Source organism: Ranitomeya variabilis, chromosome 7 (genome assembly GCF_051348905.1).
Source record: "Ranitomeya variabilis isolate aRanVar5 chromosome 7, aRanVar5.hap1, whole genome shotgun sequence".
NCBI lineage: Eukaryota > Metazoa > Chordata > Amphibia > Anura > Dendrobatidae > Ranitomeya > Ranitomeya variabilis.
Window position 1 is genome coordinate 103,068,677 of NC_135238.1, and position 19,951 is coordinate 103,088,627.

Sequence of the window (19,951 nt, forward strand, 5' to 3'; positions counted from 1 at the left end):
ACTGGGGGAAATCAGCAGCGCTAGCGAAGCTTGGTCACAGGGGGTGTTCTTTGGTCTGGGAATATGACTCCCATATTGGTGGTAGAAATGAAAATGTCAACACAAGCCCTAATAATATGCCCATTCAGCAAAAAAAATAAAAGTTACAGATCTCAGAATTTAAATTTAAAAAAATAGCTGTAATCGTACGAACCCAACGAACAAACCAGTCCGATCACTTTTACTGCATGATGAACGACACAAAAAATAATTAAATTGCTGGGTTTTGTTCATTCTGTGTTTGAAAAATCTGAATTAAAAGTAATGCAAAATATTATGGCCACAGACAGTATACAACAGAAAATTCCAGTGAATTTTTCATACTTGACAATTAAAAACCATTTTATTCTTTCATCTTTAAAATATATGTGTATATTAAGGACTTATGCCATATGGAGTATTTTAAAGATGAAAGAATAAAATGGTTTTTAATTGCCAAGTAGGAAAGATTCCGTGGAATTTTCTGTTGTATACTGTGGCTATTGCATCATGGGTGTGCCTCTCCCATTTCAATTCCGTGCGGCTTCCTGGCAATGAGCAGATCTCCAAAGGATGACAGACTGGGTGAGCTGGCTACAACTTTTATTATTTGGACAAAATATTGCGTGCTCAAAAATGGTACACAAAAAATCTGCAACTCGTGCCGCAAAAAAAAAGTTCTAATACAGCTCTAGTCGCAAAAAAAATAAAAAAGTTAAAGCTCTCATAATATGGTGACAAAAAAACAACTTTTTATAGAAAAATATTTTTACTGTGTTATCGCAGCAAAACAAAAACAAAAAATCCTGTGTACATCTGATATCATTTATCTTACACTCTCTGCTGAGCACTTACATCAGGGTTTCCGTGTAAATTCCCCAAAATCACGATTCAGACAAACCCCCAATGGAACCACTCACTTATGAGGCAGATGGAGTCACTTTGGATTGTCCCATCATTTTAAGCTTTTTAGCTCACAAGTGTGGGTGACCACATATCTTTGCACACATAAAAAGATGTATACCACCAAACGGAGTATGAAGTGTTTCCATCTGCCTCAGTGTGGTGGATGGTTCCGTTGGAGTTTCGTCTGAATCATTTTTTTTGTGGCATTTACACTGATACCACTACGTGTGTGCTCAGCGTAGAACACAAGAATGTGATCCAGCCTTATTCTGGAAGCCATAGAAAAATATTATGTGCCCCAAAATGTTACCAATAAAACCCTAATTTATCCTGCTGAAATTCAGCCCTACTAATCAGTCATCTGTCACTGGAAATATCGGGGTTCCCATGTTACTGCTAGAATAAAGACTCTGGAAAAACAACATGGCTCCCATAACCTCAAATAAAATCCAGTTAATTATGTGCTCCCAAATCCAAATGCCTCTCTTATTCTGAGCCCCCCTGTAACATTATTGTAGTGGTTAGAGAGCATTTAATTCACAGGTGCATATTCCCAGAAGCACAATTTGGGCACAATGTATTGGGGTGCTACAATATACACTACCGTTCAAAGGTTTAGGGTCACTTAGAAATGTCCTTATTTTTGAAAGAAAAGCACAGTTTTTTCCAATGAAGCTAACATTACATACACTCTATACATTGTTAATGTGGTAAATGACTATTCTAGCTGCAAACATCTGGTGGCAATGCAATATCTTCATACGTGTATAGAGGCCCATTTCCAACAACCATCACTCCAGTGTGATTGCTAACTGTATAAGAAAGATAATGGATGGTTAGAATACCCTTGAAAACCCTTGTGCAAGTATATTAGCACAGCTGAAAACAGTTTGGCTGATTAGAGAACCTATAAACTTGACCTTCCTTTGAGCTAGTTGAGAATCTGGAGCATAACATTTGTTGGTTCCATTAAATTCTCAAAATGGCCAGAAAAAAAGAACTTTCATGTGAATTCGACAGTCTATTCTTGTTCTTAGAAATGAAGGCTATTCCATGCGAGAAATTGCCAAGAAACTGAAGATTTCTTACAACGGTGTGTACTACTTGTACTACTCCCTTCAAAGGAGAGCACAAACAGGCTCTAACCAGAGTAGAAAGAGAAGTGGGAGGCCCCGCTGCACAACTGAGCAACAAGACAAGTACATTAGAGTCTGTTGTTTGAGAAATCAACGCCTCACAGGTCCTCAACTGGCAGCTTCATTAACCCCTTCACCCCAAGGGTGGTTTGCACGTTAATGACCAGGCCAATTTTTACAATTCTGACCACTGTCCCTTTATGAGGTTATAACTCTGGAACGCTTCAACGGATCCTAAGGATTCTGACATTTTTTTCTCGTGACAAATTGTACTTCATCATAGTGGTAAAATTTATTTGATATTACCTGTGTTTATTTGTGAAAAAAACGGAAATTTAGCGAAAATTTTGAAAATTTTGCAATTTTCCAACTTTGAATTTTTATGCAATTAAATCACAGAGATATGTCACACAAAATACTTAATAAGTAACATTTCCACATGTCTACTTTACATCAGCACAATTTTGGAACCCAAATTTTTTTTGTTAGGGAGTTATAAGGGTTAAAAGTTGACCAGCAATTTATCATTTTTTCAACACCATTTTTTTTAGGGACCACATCTCATTTGAAATAATTTTGAGGGGTCTATATGATAGAAAATACCCAAGTGTGACAACATTCTAAAAACTGCACCCCTCAAGGTGCTCAAAACCACATTCAAGAAGTTTATTAACCCTTCAGGTGTTTCACAGGAATTTTTGGAATGTTTAAATAAAAATGAACATTTAACTTTTTTTCACAAAAAATTTACTTCAGCTCCAATTTGTTTTATTTTACCAAGGGTAACAGGAGAAAATGGACCCCAAAAGATGTTGTACAACTTGTCCTGAGTACGCCGATGCCCCATATGTGGGGGTAAACCACTGTTTGGGCGCATGACAGAGCTCGGAAGCGAAGGAGCTCCATTTGACTTTTCAATGCAAAATTGACAGGAATTGAGATGGGACGCCATGTTGCGTTTGGAGAGCCCCTGATGTGCCTAAACATTGAAACCCCCCACAAGTGACACCATTTTGGAAAGTAGACCCCCTAAGAAACTTATCTAGAGGTGTGGTGAGCACTTTGACCCACCAAGTGCTTCACAGAAGTTTATAATGCAGAGACGTAAAAATAAAACAAACATTTTTTCCCACAAAAATTATTTTTTAGCCTCCAGTTTTGTATTTTCCCGAGGGTAACAGGAGAAATTGGACCACAAAATTTGTTGTCCAATTTGTCCTTAGTACGCTGATACCCCATATGTGGGGGGGAAGCACCGTTTTGGCGCATGGGAGGGCTCGGAAGGGATGGAGCGTCATTTGGAATGCAGACTTTGATGGAATGGTCTGCAGGCGTCATTGCGTTTGCAGAGCCCCTAATGTACGTAAACAGTAGAAATCCCCAACAAGTGACACCATTTTGCAAAGTAGACCCCCTAAGGAACTCATCTAGATGTATTGTGAGAGCTTTGAACCCCCAAGTGTTTCACTACAGTTTATAACGCAGAGCCGTGCAAATAAAAAATATTTTTTTTCCACAAAAATTATTTTTTAGCCCCCAGTTTTGTATTTTCCCAAGGGTAACAGGAGAAATTTGACCCCAAAAGTTGTTCTCCAATGTGTCCTGAGTACGCTGATACCCCATATGTTGGGGTTAAACCCTGTTTGGGCGCACCGGAGAGCTTGGAAAAGAAGGAGCACTGTTTTTCTTTTTCAACGCAGAATTGGCTGGAATTGAGATCGGACGCCATGTCGCGTTTGGAGAGCCCCTGATGTGCCTAAACAGTGGAAACCCCCCAATTATAACTGAAACCCTAATCCAAACACACCCCTAACCTTAATCCCAACGGTAACCCTAACCACACCCCTAACCCTGACACATCCCAACCGTAAATGTAATCCAAACCCTAACCCTAACTTTAGCCCCAACCCTAACTTTAGCCCCAACCCTCACTGTAGCCTTAACCCTAGCCCCAAACCTAACCCTAGCCCTCACCCTAGCCCTCACCCTAGCCCTCACCCTAGCCCTCACCCTAGCCCTAACCCTAGCCCTATCCCTAGCCCTAACCCTAGCCCTAATGGGAAAATGGAAATAAATAAATTTTTTACATTTTTAAATTTTTCCCTAACTAAGGGGGTGATGAAGGGGGGTTTGATTTACTTTTATAGCGGGTTTTTAGCGATTTTGTACGATTGGCAGCCGTCACACACTGAAAGATGCTTTTTATTGCAAAAAATATTTTTTGCGTTACCACATTTTGAGAGCTATAATTTTTCCATATTTGAGTCCACAGAGTCATGTGAGGTCTTGTTTTTTGCGGGACGAGTTGACGTTTTTATTGGTAACATGTTCGGGCACGGGAGATTTTTTGATCGCTTTTTATTCCGATTTTTGTGAGGCAGAATGACCAAAAACCAGCTATTCATGAATTTCTTTTGGGGGAGGCGTTTATACCGTTCCGCGTTTGGTAAAATTGATAAAGCAGTTTTATTCTTCGGGTCAGTAAGATTACAGCGATACCTCATTTATATCTTTTTTTATGTTTTGTCGCTTTTATACGATAAAAACTATTTTATAGAAAAAATAATTATTTTTGCATCGCTTTATTCTGAGGACTATAACTTTTTTATTTTTTCGCTGATGATGCTTTATGGCAGCTCGTTTTTTGCGGGACAAGATGATGTTTTCAGCGGTACCATGGTTATTTTTATCCGTCTTTTTGATCGCGTGTTATTCCACTTTTTGTTTGGCAGTATGAGAATAAAGCATTGTTTTTTGCCTCTTTTTTTTGTTTTGTTTTTACGATGTTCACTGAAGGGGTTAACTGTCATGGTTCCCAATGGCAGGGGAACATCAGAAACATATAAATACGGACGAGCTCTTGGGTGATGGAATCTCAAGCTGACCGTGAGCTAAATCTACCACACAACTAATAGCAGCCAGGGAGCATACCTACGACCCTAGATGCCACGCGCCAGCCGGAGGACTAACTACGCCTGGTAGAGGAAGAAACAGACCTGGCTTACCTCTAGTGAAATACCCCAAAGATGATAGAAGCCCCCCACAAATAATAACGGTGAGTTCAGAGGAAAAGACATACACAGTATGAAAGTAGATTTAGCAAAGAGAGGTCCACTTACTAGATAGCAGAAGGATACAAAAGGGGACTTCACGGTCAGCTGAAAACCCTTTCAAAATACCATCCTGAAATTACTTTAAAACTCCTGTGTCAACTCATGACACAGGAGTGGCAATTTCAGCCCGCAAGAGCTTCCAGCTACAGAGAATCACAAACTGTAAACTGGACAAAAGATACAAAAAGAAAAGGACTAAGAGTCCACTTAGCTGATCAGCAGACTAGTAGCAGGAACATGCAACCGGATGGCTCAAGTTACAATGATGACCGGCAAGGAAATGACTGGAGAGCAAGGTTAAATAGGAAACTCCCAAATACTGATGGGAGCAGGTGAACTGAGACCGTAAAACACACGCAAGTCACCAGTACCACCAGCAACCACCAGAGGAGCCCAAAAGCAGATTCACAACAGTACCCCCCCCTTAAGGAGGGGGCACCGAACCCTCACGAGAACCACCAGGGCGATCTGGATGAGCCCTATGAAAGGCACGAACCAAATCCGAGGCATGAACATCAGAGGCAGTTACCCAAGAATTATCTTCTTGACCATAGCCCTTCCATTTAACCAGATATTGAAGCCTCCGTCTGGAAATACGGGAGTCCAAGATCTTCTCCACAACGTACTCCAATTCACCCTCAACCAGCACAGGAGCAGGAGGTTCAGTAGAAGGAACCACCGGTACCTCATACCTCCGCAACAACGACCGATGGAAGACATTATGGATAGCGAAAGATGCCGGGAGGTCCAAACGAAAGGACACAGGGTTAAGAATCTCCAAAATCTTATAAGGACCGATGAACCGAGGCTTAAACTTAGGAAAAGAAACCCTCATAGGGACAAAACGGGAAGACAACCACACCAAGTCCCCAACTCGAAGGCGAGGACCAACACGATGACGGCGGTTAGCAAAATGCTGAGTCCTTTCCTGGGACAACTTCAAATTGTCCACCACCTGTCCCCAAATCCGATGCAACCAATCCACCATAGTATCCACTCCTGGACAATCCGAAGATTCCACCTGACCAGATGAAAAACGAGGGTGAAACCCCGAATTGCAAAAGAAAGGGGAAACCAAAGTGGCAGAACTAGCCCGATTATTAAGAGCAAATTCTGCCAACGGCAAAAAGGCAACCCAGTCATCCTGATCCGCAGACACAAAACACCTTAAATAAGTCTCCAAGGTTTGATTAGTTCGCTCCGTCTGGCCATTAGTCTGAGGATGGAATGCAGACGAAAAAGACAAATCAATGCCCATCCTGGCACAGAATGCCCGCCAAAATCTAGACACGAACTGGGTTCCCCTGTCAGAAACGATGTTTTCCGGAATACCATGCAAGCGAACCACATTTTGAAAAAATAGAGGGACCAATTCAGATGAGGAAGGCAACTTAGGCAAGGGTACCAAATGAACCATTTTAGAAAAACGGTCACACACCACCCAGATGACAGACATTTTCTGAGAAACAGGGAGATCAGAAATAAAGTCCATAGAGATGTGCGTCCAAGGCCTCTTCGGAATAGGCAAGGGCAACAATAACCCACTAGCCCTAGAACAACAAGGCTTGACCCGAGCACAAACATCACAAGACTGCACAAAAACACGCACATCTCGAGACAGGGAAGGCCACCAGAAGGACCTAGCCACCAAATCTCTGGTACCAAAAATTCCAGGATGACCTGCCAACGTAGAAGAATGAACTTCCGAGATGACTCTACTGTCCAATCATCAGGAACAAACAGTCTACCAGGCGGACAACGATCAGGTCTATCTGCCTGAAATTCTTGCAAAGCACGTCGCAGGTCTGGGGAGACAGCAGACAAAACCACCCCATCCTTAAGGATACCAGCAGGTTCAGAATCCCCAGGAGAGTCAGGCTCAAAACTCCTAGAAAGAGCATCTGCCTTTACATTTTTAGAACCCGGTAGGTATGAGACCACAAAATTAAACCGAGAGAAAAACAACGACCAGCGCGCCTGTCTAGGATTCAGGCGCCTGGCAGACTCAAGATAAATCAGATTCTTGTGATCAGTCAAAACCACCACCTGATGTCTGGCACCCTCAAGCCAATGACGCCACTCCTCAAATGCCCACTTCATGGCCAAAAGCTCCCGATTACCAACATCATAGTTTCGCTCGGCGGCCGAAAATTTTCGAGAAAAGAACGCACAAGGTCTCATCACTGAGCAGTCGGAACTTTTCTGCGACAAAACTGCCCCCGCTCCGATCTCGGAAGCATCGACCTCAACCTGAAAGGGAAGAGAAACATCAGGCTGGCGCAACACAGGGGCAGAAGAAAAGCGGCGCTTAAGCTCCCGAAAGGCCTCCACAGCAGCAGGGGACCAATCGGCAACATCAGCACCCTTTTTAGTCAAATCCGTCAAAGGCTTAGCAACGCCAGAAAAAACAGTTATAAATCGACGATAAAAGTTAGCAAAGCCCAAGAATTTCTGAAGACTCTTAAGAGAAGTAGGCTGCGTCCAGTCACAAATAGCCCGAACCTTGACAGGATCCATCTCAATGGAAGAAGGGGAAAAAATGTACCCCAAAAAAGAAATCTTCTGAACCCCAAAAATACACTTTGAACCTTTTACACACAAATAATTAGCCCGCAAAACCTGAAAAACCCTCCTGACCTGTTGAACATGAGACTCCCAGTCATCCGAAAAAATCAAAATATCATCCAAATACACAATCATAAATTTATCCAAATATTCACGGAAAATGTCATGCATAAAGGACTGAAAGACTGAAGGTGCATTTGAAAGGCCGAAAGGCATTACTAAATACTCAAAATGGCCCTCGGGCGTATTAAATGCGGTTTTCCACTCATCCCCCTGCTTAATTCGCACCAAATTATACGCCCCACGAAGATCAATCTTAGAGAACCACTTAGCCCCCCTTATGCGAGCAAACAAATCAGTCAGCAAAGGCAACGGATACTGATATTTGACTGTAATTTTATTCAGGAGTCGATAATCAATACAAGGCCTCAGAGAGCCATCTTTTTTAGACACAAAGAAAAAACCAGCTCCTAAAGGAGATGAAGAAGGACGAATATGTCCCTTTTCCAGGGACTCCTTAATATACTCTCGCATAGCAGCATGTTCAGGCACAGATAGATTAAACAAACGACCCTTTGGAAATTTACTGCCAGGAATCAGATCTATGGCGCAGTCACAATCTCTGTGGGGAGGGAGTAAACCAAGTTTAGGCTCCTCAAAAACATCACGATAATCAGACAAAAATGCTGGAATCTCAGAGGGAGTAGATGACGAAATGGAAACCAAAGGTACATCCCTATGAGCCCCCCGACATCCCCAGCTTATCACAGACATTGTTTTCCAGTCAAGGACTGGGTTATGAGATTGTAACCATGGTAATCCAAGCACTAAAACATCATGTAAATTGTACAACACAAGGAAGCGAATCACCTCCTGATGGTCTGGAGTCATACGCATAGTCACTTGCGTCCAGAATTGTGGTTTATTACTAGCCAATGGCGTAGAGTCAATACCCTTCAGAGGTATAGGGACTTCCAGCGGCTCTAAATTAAACCCACAACGCCTGGCAAAGGACCAATCCATAAGACTCAGAGCGGCGCCAGAGTCCACATAGGCATCCACGGTAATAGCTGATAATGAACAAATCAAGGTTACAGACAGAATAAATTTAGACTGTAAAGTGCCAATTAAAATAGACTTGTCAACCTTCTTTGTGCGTTTAGAGCATGCTGATATAACATGAGCAGAATCACCACAATAGAAGCATAACCCATTTTTACGCCTATAATTCTGCCGCTCGCTTCTGGACAGAATTCTGTCACATTGCATATTCTCTGGCGTCTTTTCAGAAGATACCGCCAATTGATGCACAGGCTTGCGCTCCCGCAAACGCCGATCAATCTGAATAGCCATTGTCATGGACTCATTCAGACCTATAGGCACAGGGAACCCCACCATAACATCTTTAATGGCATCAGAGAAGCCCTCTCTGAAATTTGCCACTAGGGCGCACTCATTCCACTGAGTAAGCACAGACCATTTACGAAATTTTTGGCAGTATATCTCAGCTTCATCTTGCCCTTGAGATAGGGCTATCAAAGCTTTTTCAGCTTGAATCTCCAAATTAGGTTCCTCATAAAGCAACCCTAAAGCCAGAAAAAACGCATCCACATTGAGCAACGCAGGGTCCCCTGGTGTCAATGAAAATGCCCAATTTTGAGGGTCACCTCGCAGCAAAGAAATTACAATTTTAACCTGCTGGGCGGGATCTCCAGAGGAGTGAGGTCTGAGAGAAAGGAATAATTTACAATTATATTTGAAATTCAGAAACCGAGATCTATCTCCAGAGAACACCTCTGGTGTAGGAATTTTAGGCTCAGACATAGGAGCATGTATAACAAAATCTTGTAAATTTTGAACCTTAGTAGCAAGATTATTTAAACCTGCAGCCAAACTCTGAGGATCCATCTTTAAACAGGTGAGATCAGAGCCATTCAAGGATTAGAAGGAGAGAAAGGCAAAGGCTGAATTAGAGCTGAAATACAACTGATTCAACTATGGAGCAAGCATAGGGAAAAGAAAAAAAAAAATCTACAGACTTCTTTTTCACTCCTTTCTTCTTCCAATAACTTTAACACTTGGCCGGTCATACTGTCATGGTTCCCAATGGCAGGGGAACATCAGAAACATATAAATACGGACGAGCTCTTGGGTGATGGAATCTCAAGCTGACCGTGAGCTAAATCTACCACACAACTAATAGCAGCCAGGGAGCATACCTACGACCCTAGATGCCACGCGCCAGCCGGAGGACTAACTACGCCTGGTAGAGGAAGAAACAGACCTGGCTTACCTCTAGTGAAATACCCCAAAGATGATAGAAGCCCCCCACAAATAATAACGGTGAGTTCAGAGGAAAAGACATACACAGTATGAAAGTAGATTTAGCAAAGAGAGGTCCACTTACTAGATAGCAGAAGGATACAAAAGGGGACTTCACGGTCAGCTGAAAACCCTTTCAAAATACCATCCTGAAATTACTTTAAAACTCCTGTGTCAACTCATGACACAGGAGTGGCAATTTCAGCCCGCAAGAGCTTCCAGCTACAGAGAATCACAAACTGTAAACTGGACAAAAGATATAAAAAGAAAAGGACTAAGAGTCCACTTAGCTGATCAGCAGACTAGTAGCAGGAACATGCAACCGGATGGCTCAAGTTACAATGATGACCGGCAAGGAAATGACTGGAGAGCAAGGTTAAATAGGAAACTCCCAAATACTGATGGGAGCAGGTGAACTGAGACCGTAAAACACACGCAAGTCACCAGTACCACCAGCAACCACCAGAGGAGCCCAAAAGCAGATTCACAACAGTTAACTAGTGATATAGTTTTATAGGTGGGGTCGTTACGGACACGGCGATACTAAATATGTGTATTTTTATTGTTTGATTTTTTTTTTATTTAGATAAAGAAATGTATTTATGGGAATAATATATTTTTTTTCTTTAGGAATTTTGTTTTTTTTTTTTTTTTTTTTTTTACATGTGGAAATTTTTTTTTTTACTTTTCTTCTTTGTCCCAGGGGGGGACATCACAGATCACTGATCTGACAGTTTGCACAGCACTCTGTCAGATCACCGATCCGACTTACAGCACTGCAGGCTTACTAAGCGCCTGCTCTGAGCAGGCACTTGGTAAGCCGCCTCCCTCCCTGCAGGACCTGGATGCCGCGGCCATCTTGGATCCGGGCACCTGCAGCGAGGAGGAGGTAAGAGACCCTAGCAGCAACGCGATCACATCGCGTTGCTCCGGGGGTCTCAGGGAAGCCCGCAGGGAGCCCCCTCCCTGCACGATGCTTCCCTGTACCGCCGGCACACTGTGATCATGTTGCGATAGGCAGCTGACACCCGGCCGCGATCGGCCGCGCTCCCCCCCCCCCCCCCCCGTGAGCGCGACCGATCACGCTGGACATACTATTCCGGCCTTGGGAATTAGGGCCCACCCCACATGGACGGAATAGTACGTCCAATGGCAGAAAGGGGTTAAATAGTACACGCAAAACACCATTTTCAACGTCTTCAGTGAAGAGGTGACTTAGGGATGCTGGCCTTCAGGGCAGAGTGGCAAAGGAAAAGCCATATTTGAGACTGGCTAATAAAAGGAAAAGATTAATATGGGCAAAAGAACACAAACATTGGACAGAGAAAGATGGAAAAATGTGTTATGGACAGACGAATCCAAGTTTGAGGTGTTTGGATCACATAGAAGAACATTTGTGAGACGCAGAACAACTGAAAAGATGCAAAAAAGGCAGCACAATGTAGCGTCAAAACTTGCAAACATGAAAAATGAAAATTGAATCGCATTACTACACTAGAAATATGAAAAATTTAAAAAGTTTAGCCCATAAATTGTCCAATTCATGTGGACCTGGTAGCCATGATAAGGCATTTCTCATATACCAGGACCTAGCAATGCCTTTCCTCACTTAGAATAAAGTCTTCATCTGTATGGGAACATGAATGCTCTGTTAGACTAAAATCTATATATCTGTGGAGGGGTAGTGGTCCTGCTGTGAGTGCTCAGTCAGAAGGCTAATGAATACAAATGAAGAAAAAAAAAATGACCGTCACATCCAAACATAGACTAAGTGTGAACAGATGCTGAACGTAGAGTCACCAACTCATATGCTCTCAAACAAAAAAGGCAGCACACTGTAACGCCAAAACTTGCAAACATGAAAATTGAATTGCATTACTGCACTAGAAATAGTTCAGCACCTGTTCACACTTAGTCTATTTTTGGATGTGACGGTCAGTTTTTTTTAAAATTTGTATTCATCAAGCCAAACCAACTTCTGGGAGTGGCTTCTCGAAGCATGGGGTGACATTTCTCCAGATCACATCAGCAAATTAACTGCTAGAATGCTAATGGTCTGCAATGCTGTAATTGCTGCAAAGGGAGCATTCTTTGATGAAAGCAAAGTTTGAAGGAGAAAATTATTACTTCAAATAAAAATCTTTTTTTTAACCTTGTCAGTGATCTGGACTAGATTTTCAATTCATTTGGCAACTCATTTGATTAATAAAAGTATGAGTTTTCATGGAAAACACAAAATTGTCTGGATAACCCTAAACTTTTGAATGGTAGTGTATGGTGGCACTGTATGGGCACTAAACTGGCATATTTGCAATTCTCCATAAATAAAGTTTGTGATGGATGTTACAAAATAGTCACTGTAGTCATAGATGAATTCATTGAGCAGTGCAATTTCTACAATGGGGTCACTTTTGTTTTTCTGGCACTTTAGGGGTTCTGCAAATGTTGCCCACAAACTATTCTAGCAAAATCTGTGCTCCAAAAGCCAAGTAGTGCTCCTTCCTTCTCCGCCCTGACCTGTGGCCTAACAGTAATTTCTGACGACACGTGGGAGATCACTGTGTTCGGGAGAGATTATGCAATAAATTATGGTGTCCAATTTCACCTATTGACCCTTGTTTACCTGACAAATTTGCAGCAAATACAAAAATAACAATTTTACCACTAAAATGTCATATTTCCACGTCTCAATGTTATAACATTCTGTGAGGCACCAATGGGTTAAAAATACTCCCTACACCCCTAGTTGAATTCATTAGATGGTGAAGTTTCCAGCATGGGATCACCTGGGGAGATTTCTGCTGTTCTGGCTCCTCAGGCGCTCAGCTAATAGAGCTAATTGATTGTGATCAATTCAGGCAAAAATATGCATTCTTAAAGCCAAGTAGAACACCTTTCCATCCGATCCCCGCCGTGTGCTCACACAGTAGTGTACAACCACATATGGGGTATCGCCACAATCTTGAGAAATTGCATAACAAATTATAGGGTCCAATTTCTCCCATTATCCCTTGTGTAAATTATACATTTTATGCTAACACAGTATTTTAGTGGAAATTTTTTTTTCTCACATCTAAATGTTATAATGTTTTTTGAATCACGTACTCGTGAAAAATGCACTGTAAACCGCTAGATGAATTCCTTGAGGGGTCTAGTTTCCAAAATCGGGTTACTTTTGTGGGATTTCTACTGTTTTCACATGTCACGGGCTCTTCAAATCAGATGGCATTCACAATCTATTCCAGACAAATAGCTCTCTTTCCTTTCCTAGCACTGTCATGTGCCCAAACAAAAGTTTTGATCACATATGGGGCATCATCGCATTCAGGAGAAGTTGTGTAACAAATTATGGGTCTGTTTGTTTTCTCCTATTATCCATTGTGAAAATTACAAATTTGGGGCTAAAACAACATTTTTCGGGAAAAAAAAAAAATTTCAGTATGACGACCTAATGTTATCAAATTCTGTGTAATATCTGTGAGTTCAAAATGCTCACTATACCTATGGATAAAATTATTGGAGGGAGTAGTTTCCAAAATGGGGTAACTTGTGTGGGCTTTTCACTGTTTAGGCACATCAGGGGCTCTCTAAACGCCACATGACACCTGTAGGTCATTTAATCAAAGTCTGCATTCCAAAATGTCACTTCTTCCTTTCCGAGCCCTGCCATGCCCCCAAACAGTACTTTTCCCCCACATATCAGTGTAATCAGGAGAAATTGTTCAACAAATTTTGGGGTCCATTTTCTACTGTTAGCCTTGTAAAAATAAATAGTTGGGGCTAAAAGTACATTTTTGTGGAAAAAAGTTTGATTTTTTTTTATTTTCACAGCTCTAGATTATAAACTTCTGTGAAGCACATTGGGGTTCCTTGAGGGGCCTAGTTTCCAAAATGGGGTCATTTATAGATGGTTTCCTTTGTTTAGGCACATCAGGTTCTCTCCATACGCGACATGGTGTTGCTCTCGATTCCAGCCACTTTTGCGTTTAAAAAGTTAAACGGTACTTGTCCCTAGCTCGGCTGTGCTTCCAAACAGTGGTTTCCCCCACATAAAGGCTATCGGCATTCTCAGAAGAAATTGCACAACAATTTTAGGGTCCCGTTTCTCCTGTTACTCTTGTAAAAATAAAACATTTGGGGCTAAAGTAAAGTTTTTGTAAAAAAAAGTGAAATGTTCATTTTTACCTTCCACATTGCTTTAGTTTCTGTGAAACATCTGAAGGGTTAATAAACTTCTTGAATGTGGTTTTGAGGGCTGTTCAACTTTTAGCCTTTCTAACAAAAAAATTGTTTAAAACACGGTGCAAACATGAAGTAGACATATGGTAAAAGATATTTATTAACTACTTTGTGTGACATAACTCTGTTTTCAGGGCATAAGAATAAAAAATTTGAAAATTGAGTAATTTTCAACATTTTTACAAATAGATGCAAGTCATATCGAACAAATGTTACCACTACTATGAAGTACAAAAAACAATATTAAAATCAGTGGGATCCATTAAAGGGTTCCAAAGTTATTACCACATTAAGTGACAGTGGTCAGATTTAATGTCAAAATTTGTTCTGTCACTAAGGGGTTAAACTATGCATTTTTGGGGGGCTGTGTTCTGTAATTGTCATTGTAATAATTTTTAAATTTCTTATTTTCTAGATATAATATTCAACTGGATCCTGATCCTTTGAGAGATTTGGCTATTATACTTATTTTCACAGTAGAAATTCTGATGAATTCCACTATATTATCAATAAAATCCAGGTGAGTATTTCAATTTATACTCAACATAACAGTGACAAAGGTGCAGCAGTTTTTAGCAAACAAAAAAATATTCATGCTTGCAATCCAAAGTGGAGTATGATATCAATTTAGGGGTGGATAGCTGTATGAGGCAACTGCTGTTTCTTGTCAAAGATTTGCTTCTTCCAACCATGATGTTTTATTTTGGATACTAACAACAGTAAACCCTGTAGGCCCTTTTCCAGCATGAATGAATAAAACACAGTCCTTTCACTGGGTAGGCTATTTATTCAAAACAATCTCATCTATTTAGTTTAAATTCATCTCAGTCTTTGGCAGAGACTCTGCCTCCTGGGTCCGTGGGTTCCACACAATCAAGAATTTAGACCTTTTATTTTGGGTGTCAGCCCCCCTTTTGTTACTCCAGTAAGGTGACCTTAAACGTCTTTGCTTAGGGAGTTCACCAGAGCAGCTTCTCACTTTCCTGTACATAGCATCTGTCATGTCGGACGCTGTTCAGACCAGGTCGTCCGACAGACAGCAGTAATTCCGCTTTTGACCACTATTTGCTCATTGGCGTCTGCTAGATTTTATCTAGCTGTTCCGGGGTTAATTTACCTAAAGGCCCCGTCTCACATAGCGAGATCGCTAGCGAGATCGCTGCTGAGTCACTAGTTTTGTGACGCAACAGCGACCTCAGTAGCGATCTCGCTATGTGTGACACGTACCAGCGATCAGGCCCCTGCTGCGAGATCGCTGGTCGTGTCGGAATGGCCTGGACCTTTTTTTGGTCGTTGAGGTCCCGCTGACATCGCTGAATCGGTGTGTGTGACACCGATCCAGCGATGTCTTCACTGGTAACCAGGGTAAACATCGGGTTACTAAGCGCAGGGCCGCGCTTAGTAACCCGATGTTTACCCTGGTTACCAGCGTAAATGTAAAAAAAAAACAAACACTACATACTCACCATCTGATGTCCGTCAGGTCCCTTGCTGTCTGCTTCCTGCTCTGACTGAGCGCCGCAAAGTGAAAGTGAAAGCAGATCACAGCGGTGACGTCACCGCTGCGCTCTGCTCTCAGTGTACGGCGGCTCAGTCAGAGCAGGAAGCAGACGGCAAGGGACACCGAAAGGCGAGTATGTACTGTTTGTTTTTTTTGGTAACCAGGGTAAACATCGGGTTACTAAGCGCGGCCCTGCGCTTAGTAACCCGATGTTTACCCTGGTTACCCGGGTGCTGCAGGGGGACTTCGGCATCGTTGAAGACAGTTTCAACGATGCCGAAGTCGTTCCCCTGATCGTTGGTCGCTGGAGAGAGCTGTCTGTGTGACAGCTCCCCAGCGACCACACAGCGACTTACCAACGATCACGGCCAGGTCGTATCGCTGGTCGTGATCGCTGGTAAATCGCTATGTGAGACGGGGCCTTAATCCTTGGATTGGAAGCTGGGCCATGCCCACTGCCTTTAAATAGTTCTCCTGATCTTTGGGCGTCACCGATTATAGCTTCTGTCTTCACTGGGTGGTGGGCGAAGGTTTCAGCCTAGGGCTGAGCTCAGGAGACAGGGTGAGGTTCGAGGCCTGGACATGCACACCTTCAGTGTAAACTCCAGGTAGAGGGTCAGTCAGGATTTCCCTAGTCTGAGGGAAACTGCAGGGGCCCGGGTTATTAGCTCTCGCTCACCTAGTCTCTCCCTGACAGCATCACACCGACTACACAGAGACAAAGGCTTATTGTTAGTGATGAACGAGTATACTCGTTGCTTGGGTTTTCCTAAGCATGCTCGGGTGATCTCCGAGTATTTGTTATTGCTCGGAGATTTAGTTTTCATCGCCTCAGCTGCATGATTTACAGCTGCCAGACAGGCTGAATACATGTGAAGAATGCCTGTTTGTTAGGGAATTCCAACATGTATTCAGTCTGTCCAGAAGCCGTAAACGAAATCTCCGAGCAATAACAAATACTCGGAGATCACCCGAGCATGCTTAGGAAAACCCAAGCAACGAGTATACTCGTTCATCACTACTCATCGTGTATAGTTGGCTTGAACTTCGTCAGGAGTTCCGGAGTAACTTCCCAGTTGCCCACTGCCAGTGTAATAAGAGTAAGGAAAGGTGTTCTTCCTTATCATAACAGTGTCTATCACTTGGTTCTTTTCTCTCCATTGCCTCATACCTGATTAAGATATATAGACGACCACTATTTTGGGATCTCCTTTCAGATCTATAACCGCAAATGTATACTTTCCAAGTCGTTATGGTTTACCAGCGCATTCATGGATGTTTCTATCATCTGTGATTGCAAATACTGGATTTAAACATGCCCTCCGATACTTCACAATTCAAAGCGTAACATCCAACCCTTGCAGCTAATAATGTTATCCCTGCTATCTGTCCTACTCATGTACTTTTGAACCCTATTGAGTAAATGGAGCTAAAATAAGAGTAAAACATTATTCACTTCACAGGGGATCTGATAGAACACAACCAGCATACTAAGAACTTAACTCCTGTTATAAATTGCATTCACATTAAACTTGAGAAGAAACTTTTCTGCCACCTGTCTGAGCCTCACAGGTCTAACAATATATTTAAATTGTGAAAGAGAAAACCTAGTAAACAAAAGAAGAGTAAAATAAACTAATTAGACAAAATGACCATATACATAAAGAAACAGTACAGGCCTGTTAGAAACTGTGCTTCGGAGACAAGGTGTGTCCTGGCGGCCATGTTAGATGGACGTGTGAAGTCAATCTCCCGTTCATAATCCTGGTAAAATACCACCATCAGACCAGAGCACAGCATGCATAAATGACTCTAGACCTGTGGGATGGTGTTCGTAGTAGAAGTAGAAAAGTCCCATGCAGGCTGGAGACGGGGATGACACTCAGAAAAGCTCAGAAGGAAAGATACCGCGACAGCACGACATCTAAGGTTGCGCCTCTTTACAACAGCCCAGAGAGAGTCAGGATGTCGGAAATCTTGGCAGCTAAACTGTGAAGATTTGCCAGGCTGGTGGGCCACTCCTCCACTCACTCTGTGCACAGTGCACGATGACTCAGAATACGGATTGATCTAACTGCGAGGAGGACAATATGGAGATGCACATTTTTTGTTTATGGAACGGTTTTAACCCATTATGGGTAGCTGGTACAATACGGTGCTTTTTTTTCTTCAAGTGGCACTTACATAGGAGAAATCCACAACCTAGTCTGTTCATGCTTAATTTGCCTGTTTGATCAGGTAGCTGTAATATGCCTTTAAAGCTCACTGACAAATCCCGCCATTGCTGACACATCCTTAAATATGGCAGCTGGAATGCATATTTGTAGAAACACGAACATGTCACTGTCGATTCCCTGCGTTACAAAACGCCGGATGTGCAGTGTCCCGGTATGCAGCCCCAAACCTGGAAATGACATCTGATGGCACATGTAATGCTGCAGCAGTAACTATTTAAGCAGGACCGCTCAGAGTCACTATAGCAGCCACTCCCACTTGTTATACAGTGGGGGACATAAGTATTTGGTCCCTTGCTGATTTTGCACACTGACAAAGGCATGAACAGTCTATAATTTTAAGGGTAGGTTAATTTTAACATTGAGAGATAGAATATCAAAAACAAAAAATCCAGAAAATCACATTGTATAAATTACATACATTTATTTGCATTTTGCAGTGAGAAATTAATATTTGATCCCCTACCAGCCATTAAGAATTCTGCCTCGTACAGACCAGTTAGACGCTTCTAATCAATTTGTTACCTGAATTAACCCCTTTACCCCCAAAGGGTGGTTTGCACGTTAATGACTGGGCCAATTTTTACAATTCTGACCACTGTCCCTTTATGAGGTTATATCTCTAGAACGCTTCAATGGATCCCGGTGATTTTGACATTTTCTCATGACATATTGTACTTCATGATAGTAGTAAAGTTTATTTGATATTACTTGCATTTATTTGTTTAAAAAACGGAAATTTGGCGAAAATGTAGAACATTTCTCATTTTTTCAACTTTGAATTTTAATGCCCTTAAATCACAGAGATATGTTACACAAAATACTTAATACGTAACATTTTCCACATGTCTAATTTACATCAGCACAATTTTGGAACCAAAATTTTTTCAAAGGGAGTTATAAGGGTTAAAATTTGACCAGCGAGTTCTCATTTTTACTACACCATTTTTTTTTAGAGACCACATCACATTTGAAGTCAGTTTGAGGGGTATATATGATAGAAAATATCAAAAAGTGACACCATTGTAAAAGCTGCAACCCTCAAGGTGCTCAAAACCACATTTAAGAAATTTATTAACCCTTCAGGTGCTTCACAGGAATTTTTGGAATGTTTAAAAAAAAAAAAATTACTTCAGATCCAATTTCTTTTATTTTACCGAGGGTAACAGGAGAAATTGGACCCAAAAGTTGTTGTACAATTTATCCTGAGTACGCCGATACCCCATATGTGGGGGTAAACCACTGTTTGGGCGCATGGCAGAGCTTGGAAGGGAAGGAGCGCCATTTGACTTTTTAATGCAAAATTGGCTGGAATTGAGATAGGACGCTCTGATTCATTTGGAGAGCCCCTGATGTGCCTAAACAATGGCGACCCCCCAATTCTAACTCCATCCCTAACCCAACACACCCCTAACCCTAACGATAACCCTAAACAAACCCCTAACCTGAACACACCACTAACACTAATCCCAACCCCAACACCCCCTAACCCTAAACATAAACCTAACCACACCCCTAACCCTGACACACCCCTAATCCATCCGTAAACGTAATCCAAACCCTATCCCCAACTCTAGCCCCATCCCTAACCCTAACTTTAGCCCCAACCCTAACTTTATCCTCAACCCTAACCCTAACTTTAGCCCCAACCCTAACCCTCACTTTAGCCCTAACCCTAACTTTAGCCCCAACCTTAACCCTAATGGGAAAATGGAAATAAATACATTTTTTTATTTTATTTTTTTTCCCTAACTAAGAGGGTGATAGAGGGATTTTTGTTTGGCAGCTGTCACACACTAAAAGACGCTTTTTATTGCAAAAAATAGTTTTTGCATCACCACATTTTGAAAGCTATAATTTTTCCACATTTTGGTCCACAGAGTCATGTGAGGTCTTGCTTTTTGCTGGACGAGTTGA

At 41.9% G+C, this 19,951-nt stretch overlaps 1 protein-coding gene across 1 annotated transcript in view; it reads left to right on the forward strand.

Annotated features, from left to right (window-relative positions):
- The window catches only part of PGAP1 (post-GPI attachment to proteins inositol deacylase 1), a 1,745,445-nt gene that overhangs the window by 1,661,037 nt on the left and 64,457 nt on the right, over nt 1-19,951 (forward strand). The window contains exon 26 of the mRNA XM_077275621.1: nt 14,715-14,819. Within this exon, the coding sequence (XP_077131736.1) occupies nt 14,715-14,819 (105 nt within the window). The remainder of the gene's footprint in view (nt 1-14,714; nt 14,820-19,951) is intronic.